This window comes from Odocoileus virginianus, chromosome 29, assembly GCF_023699985.2.
Source record: "Odocoileus virginianus isolate 20LAN1187 ecotype Illinois chromosome 29, Ovbor_1.2, whole genome shotgun sequence".
NCBI lineage: Eukaryota > Metazoa > Chordata > Mammalia > Artiodactyla > Cervidae > Odocoileus > Odocoileus virginianus.
Window position 1 is genome coordinate 25864494 of NC_069702.1, and position 18147 is coordinate 25882640.

Below are 18147 nucleotides of genomic sequence, written 5' to 3' on the forward strand. Positions count from 1 at the left end.
TCTTTTAATTTCATGGATGCAGTCACCAACTGCAGTGATTTTAGAGCCCCCTACCCCCACAAAAATAGTCTGTCATTGTTTGCATTGTTTCCCCATCTATCTGCCATGAAGTGATGGGACCAGATGCCATGATCTTATTTTTCTGAATGTTGAGTTTCAAACCAACTTTCTCACTCTCCTCTCTTACTTTCATCAAGAGGCTCTTTAGTTCTTCTTCACTTTCTGCCATAAAGGTGGTGTCATCTGCATATCCGAGGTTACTGATATTTCTCCCGGCAATCTTGATTCCAGCTCGAGCTTCATCCAGCCCAGCATTTCGCATGATGTACTCTGCATATAAGTTAAATAAGCAGGGTGACACTCCTTTCCTGATTTGGAGCCAGTCTGTTGTTCCATGTCCAGTTCTAACTGTTGTTTCCTGACCTGCATACAGATTTCTCAGGAGGCAGGTCAGGTGGTCTGGTATTCCCATCTCTTTCAGAATTTCCCACAGTTTGTTGTGATCCACACAGTCAAACACTTTGGCATAGTCAATAAAGCAAAAGTAGATGTTTTTCTGGAACTCTTTTGCTTTTTTTGATGATCCAACGAGGTTCGCAATTTGGTCTCTATTTCTTCTGCCTTTTCTTAACCCAGCTTGAACATCTGGAAGTTCATGGTTCACATACTGTTGAAGACTAGCTTGGAGAATTTTGAGCATTACTTTGCTAGTGTGTGAGATGAGTGCAATTATGCAATAGTGTGAGCATTTCTTTGGCATTGGCTTTCTTTGGGATTGGAATGAAAACTGGTCTTTTCCAGTCCTGTGGCCACTGCTGAGTTTTCCAAATTTGCTACATTGAGTGCAGCACTTTCACAGCATCATCATTTGAAATAACTCAACTGGAATTCTTCCACCTCCGCTAGCTTTGTTCATAGTGATGTTTCCTAGGGCCCACTTGACTTTGCATTCCAGGATGTCTGGCTCTAGATGAGTGGTCACACCATCGTGATTATCTGGGTCATGAAGATCTTTTTTGTATAGTTCTTCTGTGTATTCTTGCCACCTCTTCTGAATGTCTTCTGCTTCAGTTAGGTCCATACCATTTCTGTCCTTTATTGTGCCCATCTTTGTATGACATGTTCCCTTGATATCTCTAATTTTCTTGAAGAGATCTCTAGTCTTCCTATTGTCTTCCTCTATTTCTTTGCATTGATCACTGAGGAAGGCTTTCTTATCTCTCCTTGCTATTCTTTGGAACACTGCATTCGAATAGGTATATCTTTCCTTTTCTCCTTTGCCTTTCGCTTCTCTTTATTCACAACTATTTGTAAGGCCTCCTTGGACAACCACATATATCCTACCATGTGCAAAATAGATAGCTCGTGGGAAGCTGCTGTGAAGTGCAGGGGTCTCTGCTCCATGCTCTGAGATGACCCAGAGGGGTAGGGTGGGGGTCCAAGAGAGAGGGGCTATCTGTATACATATGGCTGATTCACTTAGTTGTGCAGCAGAAACTAACCCAACACATTGGAAAGCAATTATGCTTGAATTTTTAAAAAAGTGAACCAAATACCTCTAGTCAGGGATCAGCATGTTCAAAAAACAAAGGCATGAAGCAATAGAAGATTATACCTGGGAAACTTTAGAGCCCAGTGTTTTTAGAGTGTTGGGAGGTGAAAGTAGAGTACAGTTACCTAAAGTCTGGTCCTTGGACCAGCAGCTTTGGTATCACCCGTAAACTGTTGAGAGCTGCCAGTGTACGGGCCCCACCCTGCCACACGAGTCAGAACCTAAGGGGCTGAGACCCAGGAAACTCTGTTTTCAGTAAGCTTGCCCACTGGCTGTCATGCACACTGAAATTTGAGAACCACTGAGTTAGAGAATCAAGTCAACTAGACCTACAGAATGCCAAAAGCTGGTCTGAAAAGACCAATGTGTAGCAAAAGAATGCCAGAAGATCTTAGACATCATGACTGGCTCCTTGTGGGCCTGCTTTTTAAACCAAATAACATCCAGGAGGAATCCAGTTGTAGAAAATGTCATCACCAGAAGACTTAAAGCAAAACAGGTTACTTCTAACAAGATGCCTTAAGAGCCAGGTCCTGTTGTGTCTACAAATCAAGATCACAGTTGTTTTTGTGACGGGAACAGCCCGTGTTGTCTGTCTGGGTTAGCGGCACACCTAATTACAGCAGCATCCACAGTACTGTAACAGATACGGTCTCCCGCCCGGGAGATTATCCCATGGCCGAACCGTTTTGAGCCAATTTAAACAAAAACAAAACCGACTTACCTCATTCTTCAATCATCACTAATTAAAGACACCCTTCTGCTAGACGCAGGCAGGGCTTTTGCTTTCTTTTAAAGTTGCAAACAAGACCTGGAATAAAGACTTCGCAGAGATAGTTTCTTTTTTATTTCTTTTGTGGGTACCTTTTTTCCCCCCCATTTATTTTTACTAGTTGGAGGCTAATTACTTTACAATATTGTAGTGGTTTTTGCCATACATTGACATATAGTTTCTATTAATGAATGCAGCACGAGGATGCCACTTCACAGGCATTTAGAAAAAGCACAACTGAAATTGCCAGGCTGGAACATGGAAGTCTTCACATCAACATGTAATTAGAAAAGTGAGCTGCTGCGTCATCTTTCTCCTCCTCTCCTCTCTGCTCTCCTTTGAATCCCTGATGCCTAGGGAATGGGGCTGTTGGTGGCTACCATTTTGCTTAGCGACGAAGCAGGAAGCACATGATGCCAATTACAATGATGACAGTACTGACCCTACCATGGCCCTCACTTCAACCCTGGGACCTGAATGTTTATCTGTATCCTAATTTAATCCTCATAACAAGCCTGAGTTAGGTGTTCGTGTTCTAGTTCCATTTCATAAGGGAAGAAGCTGAGCACAGAGTGATTAATAAACTTGCCTTCGAGTCTGTGTCCTTAACCACCATGTAATATGGTCTTTCCAGGTTGCCTACATTCGTTCCTTTATTTCCTCTGCCAGACAACCTTGAAAGATAGATGTTATCTGCTCTATTTTTTCAGGTGAAGAAATGAAATATCAGTGAGATTATAATTTGCCCAAGCCCACCTAAATAGTAAGTAGAAGGGTCAGGATCTAACCTGATTACAAAGCCCATGTTCCTCCCTCCACTCCATACTCCCACCGGCTACAGTGCATGGGCGGATAGTAGAAAAGAGTGTTGGAAGGTTCTGGGCTGTTCATTTTTGTTAGCTGCACCTAAACGTGGCTTAGGTTACAGAGAGATGAGGTCCTCCACGCAGGAGATAATGTGACAAAACTAGTGGTCACGGATCCCTAAAGAGCGGAGTGTGAAAACGGATGGCTGATCAGTTTACCCAACATCTTCGGAGGGAGTTAGAATTTGGCAAAGAGGTGAAACTCTCAAGCCACTCTTTTGCAGAACTCTCAAGGAGGAGGAGGCCCTTTTTCTGGTGATGAGGCTGCCCTTTCAAACAGACTCTTCTTCTGCAATGGCCCAGACATTGGCTGGGCCAGGCTATAGCCCAAGCCAGACGCTAATGGCTCCTTCATGGGCTGTGATTTCAGTCGCTTGCTGCTCTTGCTAAATGAGCTGAAAAACCACAGACAGCATACTTCTTGTCATTTTACTGTTCTCAGAAATCTGGGACAATAGGAATGGAAGAAATTTCCAGGCAAGGTCAAACTTAACCTTAGGTATGCACATGCATAAACACACACATGCATGTATGCACACTGGACAACTGAGCCAAATGTATTTTGGATGAATGATTAGTGCATGCTAAGTCACTTCAGTTGGGTCCAACCCTTCGTGATCCTGTGAACAGTGGCCCCCCCAGGCTCCTCTATCTGTGGGATTCTCCAGACAAGAATACTGGAGTGGGTTGCCATTTCCTCCTCCAGGGGTTCTTCCTGGCCCAGTGATCGAACCTGTGTCTCCCGCATTGACAGGCAAGTTCTTTACCACTAGTGCCACCTGGGAAGCCTCTTAATGATTAGTGGGGCTATCCAAGAATCTGGCAGAGTAACACTTGAAGGGGTTTTAGCACAACCTTAAGATTTATGAGTGCTATTAACCTCCGTATGTTATCATTTTTCCAAAATAATTAACATAGCAGCAGAAAGGGGTTTTCCTTAGGGGGTTTCCAAACAGGGGTCTGATCACTTAATCCATCCTTAAGTCTGTAGTGCCAAAAATAATGAACAATCTTATACTCATACCACTGGGGGCCTTTCTACATTAAGAGGAGGATCTGCACTATGGGGAAGAGAAACAACAACTCGTTCAATTCAGTCATTCACTGAATTTATTATGTGGAGAAAGCTTGGAGAAAAAATATATCTTAAATTTTTAAAATAAAATGTTATACAATTTTAATCAGCACTCATTAGAACCAATTTTAATGACCTGCTAACTAACTTTTCCAAACCCACTAAGTTCCGAGATGGTAGAACTGTGTCTTATCACTGATAATGACCCCAGTGCTTAAAAGAGTGCCTGGCACATGGCTAATGCTGAGTAACTACAGAGCAACGGTCTTACTGGGGTTCCTTCCAGCTGACCACTTTGATGATGAGGACAGTAATGGTGGTGGTGGTGGCAGAACTACATACTTGGGAAGCAGCGTCCATCTTCCTCCAAATGATGCTATCAAACAGTTAAAACTACTGTCTTCATCTTAAAGGGGCTTCCCTGGTGGTTCAGTTGGTAAAGAATCTGCCTGCAACGCAGGAGACCCACGTTTGATCCTTGGGTTGGGAAGATCCCCTGGGGAAGGGAATAGCTACCCACTCCAGTATTCTTGCCTAGAGAATCCCATGAACAGAGGAGCCTGGCGGGCTACAGTCCATGGGGTCGCAAGAGTCAGATACGCCTTAGTGACTAAACCAGCACATCATCTTAAAGAGGAGGGACGTCAAGGTTAGTGAATCTCTGTTACATGCCAAGGTGATGGTATTAGTAGAACCTGCTAGAAAATGTGAGGGCTGGGACAGAAACTGACATGCCCCTGATCCCCAGTGGAGTCTCAGTTCTTAGTTTCTGTTCTCGTCTGTTTGTCTGTGGCCAGAGGCAGGCTTCAGGTGGTGAGCTTGAATTCTTGCCTGGGGTCAAGAGGAACAGTCCTGAGGTTATTTCAACATTATTTTTGTGTGGAGAGAGGGAAGTGTTTCTATTTTGTACCACAGTCCGTGTGCATCTTCCTTTTGGTGACCAAGCCCTTTGGAATTCACCATCGGTGATGCCAAAATGACTCCAAAGCTTCTCTGTAAGTTCCTTTTTTTGAATCCCACCCTGAATCTCCCAAACACAAAGAGCAGCTCTGTGACAAAGTAGGAATGAAGTACTCAGAAAGGTTCATAAAAGCCAGTGTAACTCGTAATTAAAATGCAGTGTTTCCACTGTGATAAACTAGTAATTAAGCCAGACGGAAAAGGGTAACATTGAGTAAGATATAATTCGTAAAACTGTTTGATGCTCAAGGAAATACAGACCTAATGAAGAGAAAGATAATTTTTAAAGAAATCTGAAGACCCTGAAACTTTTCACAAAGTCTTTAGACACAGATAATGCTGACACTTTAATTCCAGTTTCTCTTTGAAACCTTTCTTTCCTGTTCTTTGTACCTGAGACAAGGGTGATATTACAAGGCATTCTCATACTTGACACCCTCATTAGATTGATTTGGTTCATGTGTAGAACAAAAGATAGAGGGAGATAAAAGGGGAGTGGGAGGGGAGGGCTCCCCTGTGGGCACTGGGCTGGGCTGGGGTGACTGGAGAAGATGAGAGGCAGCGGAAGGGAGGTGTGGTTAGAGATGAGACACTAAATATATGAGCTCCATGTGGAGACCCAGACATGCCCCTTGAGGAAGAAGCTCAGCAGTGATGAGAAAAAAAACGGGAGCACACCTGTGTGCAGTACCGTGCCTGTGTGCTCACGTGTTCTTACATTTGGTTGTTCATTTATTCAATGTATTAAGCATCTTCTTCGTGCCAGCAAAATGGTCACAGATAAAGTCAGGATCCTCACGCAGCTTACAGTTTTGTGGGGAAAAGAGACAATAGACACGCAAACAAATATATAAAAAAACAAATGAAATCACAGATAGTGATGATAGCCAGGATGAAATTGAGACACTAGGAGAAGAAATAACAAGGGCACCAAACCAACAGAGGGACCTCTCCTAGAGGATGTCACTTGAAAGCCATGTCTGAGGAAGAACTAGAAGAAAAGCATCTCTGGGAGAGGGTCCAACAAGACAAACGCTACTGATGAACCTATTTGCTGGGCAGGAATAGCCAGAAATGAGAAGAATGGACATGTGAACACAGGCAGGGAAGGAGAGGATGGGATGAACCGAGAAAGTAGCACTGACATATATATATATACACTGTCGTGTGTAAAAAGAGATAACTATTGGGAAGCTGCTATATAACACAAGGAGCTTTGCCCAGGGCTCTGTGATGGCCTAGAGGGGTGGGATGGCAGTGGGGTGGGAGAGAGGCTCCAGAGGGCGGGAATATATGTATACATAGGCTGAGCACCTAAGAATTGATGCTTTCGGACAGGAGCTGGAGAAGACTCTTCAGTCCCTTGGACTGAAAGGAGATCAAACCAGTCAATCCTCAAGGAAATTAACCCTGAATATCACTGGAAGGACTGATGCTGAAGCCTAAGCTCCAATACTTTGGCCACCTGATGCAAAGAGCCGACTCACTGGAAAAGACCCTGATGCTGGGAAAGATTGAAGGCTGGAGGAGAAGGGGACGACAGAGGATGAGATGGTTGGATGGCATCACTGACTCAATGGACATGAGTTTGAGTAAGCTCCAGGAGCTGGTGATGGACAGGGCTGCCTGGTGTGTTGCAGACCATGGGGTCGCCAAGGGCTGGATATGACTTAGAGACTGAAGAACAATAGCTAATTCATGTTGCCACAGAGCAGAAATGAACACAAAATTGTAAAGCGATTATACTCCAATTAAAATGTCAGTCTCTCTCTCTCTCTCTCACACACACACACAAGAACCAAGGGCCTAGAAAGCAAGGAACCTAGCGTGTCCTAAAAATTGGATAGAAAGCCAGTGTGACTGCAGCTCACCAGTTAGCAGGGAGAGAAATGTGTGATGAGCAAGAAGGCATGGGCAGGGTGGGTCCATGAAGAAACCCAGGACAAGCTGAAGAGTCAATTGAATTCTAAAGGCGGGGGGCAGGCCGCTGGGGGTGTTTGAGGGAGGGAGTGACAGGTCAGAGGAGATCCTGAGCCGATTCTAACCAGGCGCCGGCAGGCGGGAGGATAATGTATGGGGTCAGGGAGCAGTGTGCTCCTCACAGGGGCGCGTGTCCTCCCGTTCCTGTCAGAGGCACTGCACGGGCTGGTCACCCAGAGTGCTGCTCGACTTCTGGCATTTAGCAGGTGGCAGGACACTCGGTGTGAAGAATGTGGTCTTTGAGAGTTTGGGATTTTACAGAGTGCTAGACAACAAAGGGGGCTTCTGAGGTGGTGCTAGTGGTAAAGAACCTGCCTGCCAATGTAGGAGGCATAAGAGATGTGGGTTTGATCCCCGGGTCGGGAAGGTCCCCTCGAAGAGAAATTGGCAAATCCCTCCAGTATTCTTGCCTGGAGAATCCCATGGACAGAGGAGCCTGGCAGGCTACAGTCCCTGGGGTCACAAAGAGTGGGACATGACTGAAGTGACTTAATACTCCTACAGACAACAAAAGTGGGAGACTCACAGAGTACCACAACTTTCTCTTTGGTTTTTGTTGTTGTTTAGTTGCTAAGTCTGTCCTAGCAGACAGTCTGTCCTCCATAGCAGTGTTCAGAGCATCAATTTTTAGGAACCATCAAGCCCTCCCTTTCTCCCCCACGGGTAAGACGAGGTGGGTTCAGGAGGCACATGACTTTCTCAGGGTGATGATGTGATTTAAGGGCAGAGGACCAAGGCCCCAGTCTCCTGACTCTGGGTTCATTCTCCTTCCATTACATCATCATGCTGTATATTCTTGCTGATTTCTTCTGCTCTGCCAGCTTTCAGATACCGTCCCATCTATTCCTGTCCAGGGTGCAAGCCGCTGGCCATTTTCACTTCCCTGCCAAGATTTCTGAGAGCTAAGACACTTATCAAGAAACACGTACTCAGAAAAACAGCGCTCAGCCTGGAGCCTGAAAAATTGGAATTCCATTCTTTATGAAGAAGAAGAAGGTGTGTCTTACCTGATCTTCAGATACGCTGCAACTCCAAACACCAGTAACACCACAGTAATGACCATCACTGTGATGGCGGCGATGCTGCCTGGGGAAGAGGAAAACAGAGCAAGAAGGTGAAGGAAGGGTGTTCATTTCAGATCATTCTGCAGCAAACCCAGGGGATTAATTCTGTTATCAAAACACTTCTCAGGTTAGGCTAAGTTCAGTCAATGGCCACTGTTTATTAAGACCTCCTGGGTGACCTGGAGTTCAGAAAACAGGCCACGGTAATATTTGATTATCTTTTTAAGAATACCACCAATCTCTTGCCACTGCTGCTGCTCTTTGCAGGCAAAGTGGATTTAAAATCTCCTGAAGTCCCATTTTCTTCTTTAGTATGTCTTAGCTTGTCTTTCTAGCACTCGCAAGATATTGGAAGAGCTAGGATGCTTAATCAAAGAACATGACAAGATAATGCAATTAAAGTTTTAATAAACCAGAACCACACAGCTACGTCAGCGTCCAGTTCCAAAGGGTCATCTTGGTAGGAAATGTGCTAATTTTAACGACACCATCAAATCAAAGCATCATAAAAAATAAAACCCACAGCTTTTATTCTTGGTGAATTTGATTTTGTAGAGGATAAAGTCAAGTTTGGTATATAAAATAAGGTCAAGACTGTTAGGTAACACTATTTTTTGTTTGTAGAAATAACCAGGTACAATTATAAAGTAATATGAATGTTTTATTGTGTAGTTTAGAATCTGGCTCCAAAGGCAACTATTAGGGCAACTTAAACAAAACAAAACAGAACCTTTTGAGCATGTAACCTTATGAGAATAACCACATTGCTTCCACAGATGACTACTTTGGAGCACAGCATGCTTTTTGTGTGAGCTGGTGACTAATAATGTATGTATTTTAGTTTTATTTCACCTCAGAAATGCAAGAATCAATTGGGCCCTTGTCTCTTAGTTAAAGTGACGTTTTGGCACTAAAATTGTTATTAGGGGCCCCATTTGCTATTTCAGGCCACTGAGAAATGATTTTCTACTTGAACAAATGAATGAGACTCTTAAACACATTGGGAAGAGCTTCAGATCTAGAAGATGTAGATTCAAGTGTGGTTCTGTCATTATTAGCTGTCTGAATGCGGACTATTAACCCTGTTGACTCACACATGGCTCACCTGCTATGTACACCTTTATCTACAGAAAGAAGAGCTGCTCTACTCATCTGCATAATCGTAAGAAAATTAAATGAGATGCCCTATGCACCAAGATGGTGCTAGTGGTAAAGAGCCTGCCTGCCAACGCAGGAGATGTAAGAGACGTGGGTTCAATCCCGGGGTCAGGAAGATCCCCTGGAAGAGGGCAGGGCAACCCACTCCAGTATTCTTGCCTGGAGAATTCCATGGACAGAGAGCCTGGTGGGCTACAGTCCATGGGGTCGCAAAGAGTTGGAATTACGGAAGCAATGTAGCATGCACGCACCCACGTACGTGCACCAAGCTAAAGCCCTATCCAGATATGACTTCCTGGACCAGTGCCCATCTTTTATGGATCCATCAAGGTGATGGATCTGCCCCACATTTTTGGAGATATACCATTTGTAGATTATTTTGCCACTTCTCCTATTTTTCCCTCTCTTATGAATGGCTTTTGTGTATTGTGCTTCTCATTAGTCATTCCACCAAAGGAATTAGAGCAGAGCTAAGAAGCAAATCAGTCTACCTGTGAACTCTTTAGTAACTCCCCCAAGGTTTGGGTGAAAGAAGGCAGCAGAAGACATCCATGCCCCCTCTGGTTATAATTTCTAAAAGGCCAAGGAGGAATTGCTAACATCGAGACCAAGACTAGACCTTGATTCGTCTACACAGACTGACATCGTGCACCATTTCAGACCTCCCACACCCTGAACACTCACACACCCATCTCTTTGCTCCTAGAGTCGTTTAGAGCCAGATTGGCATAATTATCAGTATATGTCTCACTCCCCATTTACTACTATCAAGATATGATTATGGCAGCAAACACTCAGATATGCAGACTGGATCAAGCAGAGAAAATTCAAGATCAGATCCCCTTATGGAAAACCTCTACTCCTTCTTCGAAAGGTGGCACTTAGGTTCCTGGTCTTCAAACTGTGCTGAAATTAGAACAATTCAAAGTTCACCGAAGCCTCTTAACAGCTGTTTTAAGAGCTTCAGAAACGAGGATTATTACTGCCCAATAAAATAATGGGGGTATTTCAGGATTTAAAAAGATACACTGATTGCAATTAAGAGCAGTTTTGAAAACTGACTGAATTTAATCTCCTTTCGAAAAATGGGAGAAGAGAAAGAATATAGTTGATTTCTCTGTCAGACCCTTCTCTCTTGCCCCAGGATATGTTTAATATAAGAAATCATAGGTTTGACCTTTCCCAGAATTTCTTCCCTAACTCTAGGCTGTTGGATCTTCTCCTACTCTGTGATTTACTGGATTTTTTTTAATATACCACCTCTTATTGAAGATAAAACAGGCAGTTCCCACTGTACAACAAAATGAATCAGCCATACATAAATGTATATCCCCCCCTCTTGGCCTTCCTTCTCCTTCCAGTCACCACAGTATTTTAAGCAGAGTTCCCTGTGCTATCCAGGTTGTTCTCAATAGTTGTCTATTTTATATATAGTATCAATAGTGTATATATATCAGTCCCAGTCTCCCAATTCATCCCACCCCCTGCCCCTTTCTTCCTTGGTATCCATATAATTGTTCTCTACATTGTCAAGCAACCACAGTCCAATAAAAATTAATTAAAAAAACACTTAATGGAGATTCCACAAAGCTTTGGTTTAGGTGAATTACATTTATTGTATTCGTCATAATAGAAATTCAAACTGAATTTGTCATTTAAAATAAAATACTAAACCTTAAAAAAAAACCCAGCACTTCCCCAAGTCATGTCGCTATTGTTTTTTTTTTTTAATACAGCGAGAGGTAGAATGGCTCATTTCTTCTCTGACTGGTGGCTGTCTGGCCCTTGGTGTAGACAAGTCTTCAAATAAGGCTCTTCAAGGCCACCCTTTGCGGTCATAAAGGACAGCCCATGTGACCAAAGCTGGAATCAGCAGGTGATGTCCCCTCATGAGCCCTTGAGGGCAGCTGAGCAAAGGGGCATTTCTGAGGATTCTTATTGCCCAAGAGGAGAATGAAACATGTGAGGTAAAATAGACTATACTTAAATACTTGGGCCAGTTTATTAACTATTCTGCCACCCACCAGCTCATCTTAGAGGGTGCCACCGTGGGGGCAAGGGTCTTCTGGAACTGGAAGGCTTTCATCAGGCCCCTTTCCTGGGACGTCTCATGTCCCGAGCTTGCTCTCACCTGAATGGCAGCTGCTGCCATCAGAAACTGCTGAGAAGCCCCTCCTGGGAAGTTCCACACCTCAGGACATTGCGGTCTGAACATCTGAGGGGACTGCTGAGCCAACATGAGCCCAACTGTATATAGTAACTGAAAAGGCTGGATTTCCTCCTTGTGAAAATAAATGCCATTTCCCCCTGAGTTCTGGTTAAAGTAAGCTGGAATTTCCCCTCACTTCCTACTCTTTCTTCTTCTGAGGTGGAGGGGCAGGGTGAGAAAAAAATGAGGAGACTGTGATGGAGCAGAAGCAGCTCTGGAGGCATCTCTGAAGGCTCAGGCTTATCAGAGGGGTTTCGTATTCCCCCAACTTTTGTAACAACACAGGATAAAAAGTCAGAACAGGCTAAAGAATAACCTATTCTACACTTGTAGTAGTTACTTAGGTCTGGCACTGGGTCAAGAACCTTACAGCTCACATCTCATTTAATTCTCTTTATGAGGTGAGGAGAAGGAGTCCCATTTGAGAGATGAGCAGTCAAGGCTCAGAGAGATTTAAGAACTTGATTCAGATTTTACAAGCTGGCAAATCATTAAGCTAACATTTGAACCCAGGACGATTTCCTGGGGTTTGCCTGTTCAATCATTAACATACTGGTTACATCCCCACTCTTTTTTTCAGCTTGGCCAACTCCTACGCTTCCCTTATGACAAATAAACAACAACCCTTCTGGGAAGCTTTCCTGACACCCCGAGCAAGCTGAAGTGTTGTTGTGTGTCCTCAGTTCTTTGTATCTGCTTCTCTCTTTCCCCAGACGGATTCTACACATTCATCCTGCATCTCTTCTGCCATCTCCCTGAATTCTCAGCACCAGGCAGTTGCCACAGCCCACTGTCGGTGTTTAATTAATTTTTAAAATGTTGAATAATTAAATGTAATCTTGACAAAGAAAAAAAAGGTGATCGGCAGTTTTTGAGCCAGTAACTGTGCTAAGAGAGTTCTTGAGCAGCAGTCTCCCCGCCCATCCATCTTGGAACCGTGTGCCCGAGGACTCTCCTAAGAGGCTCCTCCCACGACGCTACAGCTGTGGTCCAACCACCCCACCATGTGCCTGTGAGTCCCCGTGGATGGCTGAGCAGGAGGAGTTATTTTAGAAATATCTGTCTGAATAGAGTCCGATTAGATCCTTGAAATAGCCAAAGCAAAATCCCAGAAAACCACGCTCCTGGTCAGACTTGATCAGACTACCGAAGGACAGGGCTCCCCTGGAGGGCATCACTTGCCTTATTTGAGTCTGTTCTGTGCCTGTGAAGTCCTGGAATAAACTATGGCATCATTTTAAGGGCTCTCTCTCCCCAACACCTGCCTCTTTTTATTATACTCCAGCGAGTCCTTCGCAGACACAGTGAGTCCCACACACTCAAAAGGAGCTCTGTCCAGACTCCTTCCCTGTCACTTGTCCTAAAGGTGCTTTCCTGTCTTCCTGGGCTTAGCAATACTCCCAAACCTCAGATGTCCTCCTCTGAGGGGGCTCTTTTCATTGAGGTGGTTTCTTTATTTCCCCTATTTTAAACATGAAAGAAACAGTTCATCTGACCTCTTGGCAGGATACCCGCTAATCATTTCCAGAAATGAGAATATTAGGATGTGATGGCATGAACCCAAATGACCTCTGAAAGAAAGAGCTTTCCTAGGTTCCTCCAAAAAGTTCCAATTGCTCTGAGAGAGCCAGGGGGCAAAGGGGATGACAGTGGGATGTTTCTAGGGTGACAAAAGAAGGTGTGTCTTGCTGCTATTCATGGATGACTCCTGAACTATGTTCTCCTTGGAAATTCATCAGTCAGCTTGTTTAGAATGCGTGTGTAAGTGCTTTGATCAGGATCTTGGGTATGAGTGTGTGCGTCTGATCTATTTAGAGAAGCCTTTAACAAACCTCTTGACGGTTTTTCAGTGTTCTTGATCTTTTCCTTCCTTTTCCTGGTCTAGAGAATAGGTAAGAAATGAGCAAGAGGAGCAGGTGGCCACTTCAGAGCGTGTGGTGACTCCTTCAGTTAAGGCCACCAAGAGGAAAGGAACATTCTGTCTCAGATGAATTCTTCTTTAAAAAGAGGTGTCTGTCCATGAGCTGGAGGACGGAAGTGGGCAGCTGGTAAGGAAGGGAACTGGAGGGCTGACGTCTGGGTGTGCCCTAATCTCCCTTTATTGCACTAGGGAAGGGCTCTCCCCTCTTTACAGTAACAGTCTCACGTCACAACTCCTTCCTCCAAACAATAAGGGTAAGAGTAATAACAAGAATACAAATTACGACAACCAGCACTTACTCTGTGCCAGGATTGCTCTATAAGCGTCACTTATTTTGATTCAAGCAATCCTCATGAGAACTCTGTGAGGTGGGTCCTCTTCTTATCTCCATTTGACAGATGAGGAAACTGAGGCACAGAGAAGTTAAGGGCCCAGAGCCCATGGTTGGTAATTAGAGGGACTGGGATACAGGGGCTGGCTCCCGAGTCCACACTATTACCTGCTGGGTTCTCCTGCCATCTGGACCCTATATCAGATCCCAAAGTGAAACAGAAGTGTTAGTTACTCAGTCAAGTCTGATTCTTTGTGACCCCATGGTATGGAGCCCACCGGGCTCCTCTGCCCATGAGATTTCCCAAGAAAGAATACTGGAGTGAATGGCCATTTCCTTGTCCAGAGGATATTCCCAACCCAGCAATCCAACTCAAGTCTCCTGCATTACAAGAGAAGCACATTAGATCTGAGTCCACTTGAAAATAAAAGCTGCTGCTCTGGCCCATTCTCTGTCTGCCTTCTGTTGGCTGTCCAGGAATCAGGGCCCAACTCTGGGCCATGTGGGAGTTTGGGTCCTCATATGGGTCCTGGTGAAGATGAACTGAAGCTCAATGATTCTGGTTAATGGGGATAAGGACCAGTCAGGAGCAGACACCAGTCAGAACAGCAGCCCAAGGAGGGCCAGGTCATTAGTTTCTAGTGTGTTCTGTGGTCCAGAACTCTACTGGGAGTGTCACCTAAAGCTTACACTGCAGAATAGGCAACAACACAGGGTAGGTGGGGGCTGTGATTTGCTTTGGTCGTGTGCCTGTGGGTGTGTGCATGCATGCATGTGTGTGTAGGTTGTGATATGGGGGAGAAAACGTGAAAAAGAAAATCTCCATTTTTGGACACTGTAATCTAGGTGGATCCTAATTTTATACTACTGAAGGTCGCTTTGACTTCTGGCCTTGAATTCTGCTAGGATTTTACCCCTGTGTTTCTGACCACTCTATCCCAAACCAGAGGAAATGAAGCTTATCTTCCTCTGACCTCAAACCAATCCCACAAGCTATGAATCAATCTCCTGATGGAGTTCCCCGAGCTTCTCTTGGGCTATGATGATGCCAATGGAAAGACGCAATAGGCAGGGATCTGAGGTTTCACCACCCACTGGTGGGGACAAAAGTCTGGGGACCTCACAGGGGAGTGTAGCATGGGATGGACAAACAGGTGGGTACTTAAAGTGGGAGGTGGGTGGCAGCAAACTCTGTATTTCTGCCTCTGACTTGGGGGAGGCTGTGTGTCTCTAACAGCTTGGGTAGAGCAGAGATGGGAGTGAAACTGTTCTCTAAAGGACGAGCAGGACTTGGACAGACAGTATTGAAGGTGTGAGGCAAGAAACAGCTGGATGGAGACAGACACCTAACATTTCAGGTCTGAAGGATTAGCACTGAGTTTGGAGACAGAGGGCTTCCCTGGTGGCTCAGATGGACAGAATCTGCCTGCAATGAGGGAGAGCTGGGTTCAATCTCTGGGTTGGGAAGATCCCCTGGAGAAGGGAATGGCAACTCACTCCAGGATTCTTGCCCGGAGAATTCCATGGACAGAGGAACCTGGTGGGCTACAGTCCATGGGGTTGCAAGGAGTCAGACACAACTGAGCAATAACACTTTTACTTTGAAGATAGAAGCACCTCAACCAATGTCCTCACCTGAAAACTGGGATAATCCCTGTCCTTTCCACTTAGTGCGGCTGTTGGTAGGATCTCATGGGAGGATGTGCTTTGCACAGGAGCATGAATGAAGGGGACCATTGTGAGCCTGGTCCCTTCACACTGTGGGTTAGGAGACTGAGATACAGAGGGAATGGAGGAGAGATGCAACTTACAGAGGTGACAAAACTAAGGCTGCAGTCAGCTTAAGTGGGTGTGATGGGAACAGAAAGGGACCATGACATGCCTAGGTACTCAGGACCAGACTATGGAGAATTCTGAAAGTCAGATGTGCTGTTTGGACTAGGCAGTGGGAGGGTGGGAACCATGGGAGTGCTCTGGCCAGAGGCAGGATTCGCAAGAATCTTTTCAAGTCCAACTATGTCTTGCAAATCATCCCCAATGATGTCTGCTCAACTTGAACCCTCTTTTTCTAGATGTTTGATCTTTCCCTTTGTATGGCACAAATCCATAAACTTATTCTAGTATGTAACTAGTGGTGACTGGTGTAGCTGTGGGTAGCTATGCTGATACATCTAAGATAAAGACGTGTGAAATACACTGTTAGACTCATAGCTTTCTGTGAACATGTTCTGCAAACTCTCTTCACTGAAAGTCCCTTAGAAGCTAAGGATACCAAGTGTACTTCTTTATTTGTCTAGACCCAAAGTAAGTAACTCATAAAAGAACTGAGTCTTCTAAAGTGTAGTTATTTGTTAAACTGAACTTTGTAAGTAGTTATGATACAAAATTAAAACTCCCTTATAAGGCATAGAGCTTGCATGCAAATATGCCACAGAATTGTTTTTAATTAGCACAATCTAAGTTTGTCTCAGTCCTCTCCACTGCACCATTCCTCTTGTAGCCTTAAATCATTAAATTACTGCTCAATAAATTACACAGAATGGCAGAGGTGAACTTTATCAAAATCAGTCAAATATTACCACAACTGGAATCATTTACTTCACGTTTAGACTTTCTCCTAAAAGCTAGTTAATTTGCAGAAATGGTCAGTGGACAGACTTGGGATTCAAACTTTGGGGCAGGATCCCTAATACCTGTATTTTTCTACTTCCTGTAATCTGAAGCACTGGTTCGGGGACTGGCTTTATTTTTGTCTAAAATATACACTACCGTGTCTAAAATAAATAGCTAGTGGGAAGCTGCTAGATAGCATGGGGAGCTCAGCTTGGCGCTCTGTGATGACCTCGAGGGGTGGAATGCAGGGGTGAGAGGGAGGCCCGAGAGGGAGGGTATATATGTATACATAAGGCTGATTCACTTAGTTCTACAGCAGAAACTAGCACAATATTGGAAAACAACTATAGCCCAGTTTAAAAAAGTATCTTACCTACTTGGAGAGCATAGAATTAAAAAAATGTTATACAAGAAACACAAATCTCTGTTGAGATAACAAAAGATTTGCATTTGCCCAAGCAAGCGCGTGTTTCTTTTTCCTTCATTTCTCTCTCCTGCAGGCACGTCAGCTGTACTTGAATGATGCAGGGAGCGCAGGTTTGTAATTAATGCCAGCTGGGGCACACAAGTCGGCACAGGTCCTGGTTACCATAGTTTTAAAGTTTCTCCACTTCACTTGCAATTACAATCTTTCCCAACACAAATGAAGCCTCCTGATTATAACTACCTGATGAGGTCGCCTGACCCCAGCTCGCCTTTGACACCTGTCACGCAAACTAGGCTGGGTTTCTACGAAGATCAAACGTTGCTCCTCTTCCTCTTCCCCACAGCATCAGGAAAAGCTGGTCACCCACACAGCAGCTTGCCATCAGCATGATGTCAGGGGGCATTCCTCTCGCTTGGCGCTCCCCAGACCAAAAGGAGCTCTTTGGTCTGGGAGTGAGCCTTCTTTCCGAAACCCCTCCATCTGAATGGTATTCACAGTCTCTCCTTAAAGGCTGAATTCAGTCTTGACTTCACAACAGTTCTCAGGGGATATCTCTAGTATTGTGCCAAAAGCAGTAAATAAAAGCATGAAGAAAAACAACTGTGGTCACAGAAGTCATGGCAGGCACCGCTTCCTCCCCTGCTACCCTATGCCGGGCACTGAGCTGGGCAGAGCTGTGTAGGCATTTCCACTTAGGAGTTTAGCAAAAGCAGCTACTAAAAATCTATTCATCTGGTTACTGTGCAGAAATGGAATTCTACTCTTGAGGCTGGATTTCCTAAACTTGTTTCTGTGACCAGAAGACCTGGGCTAGGAGACTGGCTTTATACACACATTAGCTGAAGAGCCAGGAGCAAGTTGGTTCATGGCTCCCTGCTTCCATAGCATGTCTGTGGCCCCGTCTCTCCCTGTAAAGTGGCAATTCATTCAATCATTCACACAGCTGATGTTTACTGTGTACCCAGCTTTGATGAATCACTCACTTTGCTCTCAGAGCACTTTTACAAATTAGTGTATTTAAAATGTTTTGTCCATCATGCAGCACAGTACAAAGGTCTCAGTCTCTGGGCGTCTCTTACCCATTAACAACCCTGAAGCCAGGAACTAAGCCCTGACATCTATTCCTAAACATGTCAGTCTCTGCTTCTCATTCTCTCCTACAGGACAGAGTCTCAGCGCCTGGTTTTATAAGCCTGCCTGCTAAGTCATGTCCGACTCT

At 44.6% G+C, this 18147-nt stretch overlaps 1 protein-coding gene across 1 annotated transcript in view; it reads right to left on the reverse strand.

Annotated features, from left to right (window-relative positions):
- Positions 1–18147, reverse strand: part of PARM1 (prostate androgen-regulated mucin-like protein 1) — a 122500-nt gene that overhangs the window by 12212 nt on the left and 92141 nt on the right. The window contains exon 3 of the mRNA XM_020904120.2: positions 8213–8291. Coding sequence (XP_020759779.2) covers positions 8213–8291 — 79 coding nt within the window. The remainder of the gene's footprint in view (positions 1–8212; positions 8292–18147) is intronic.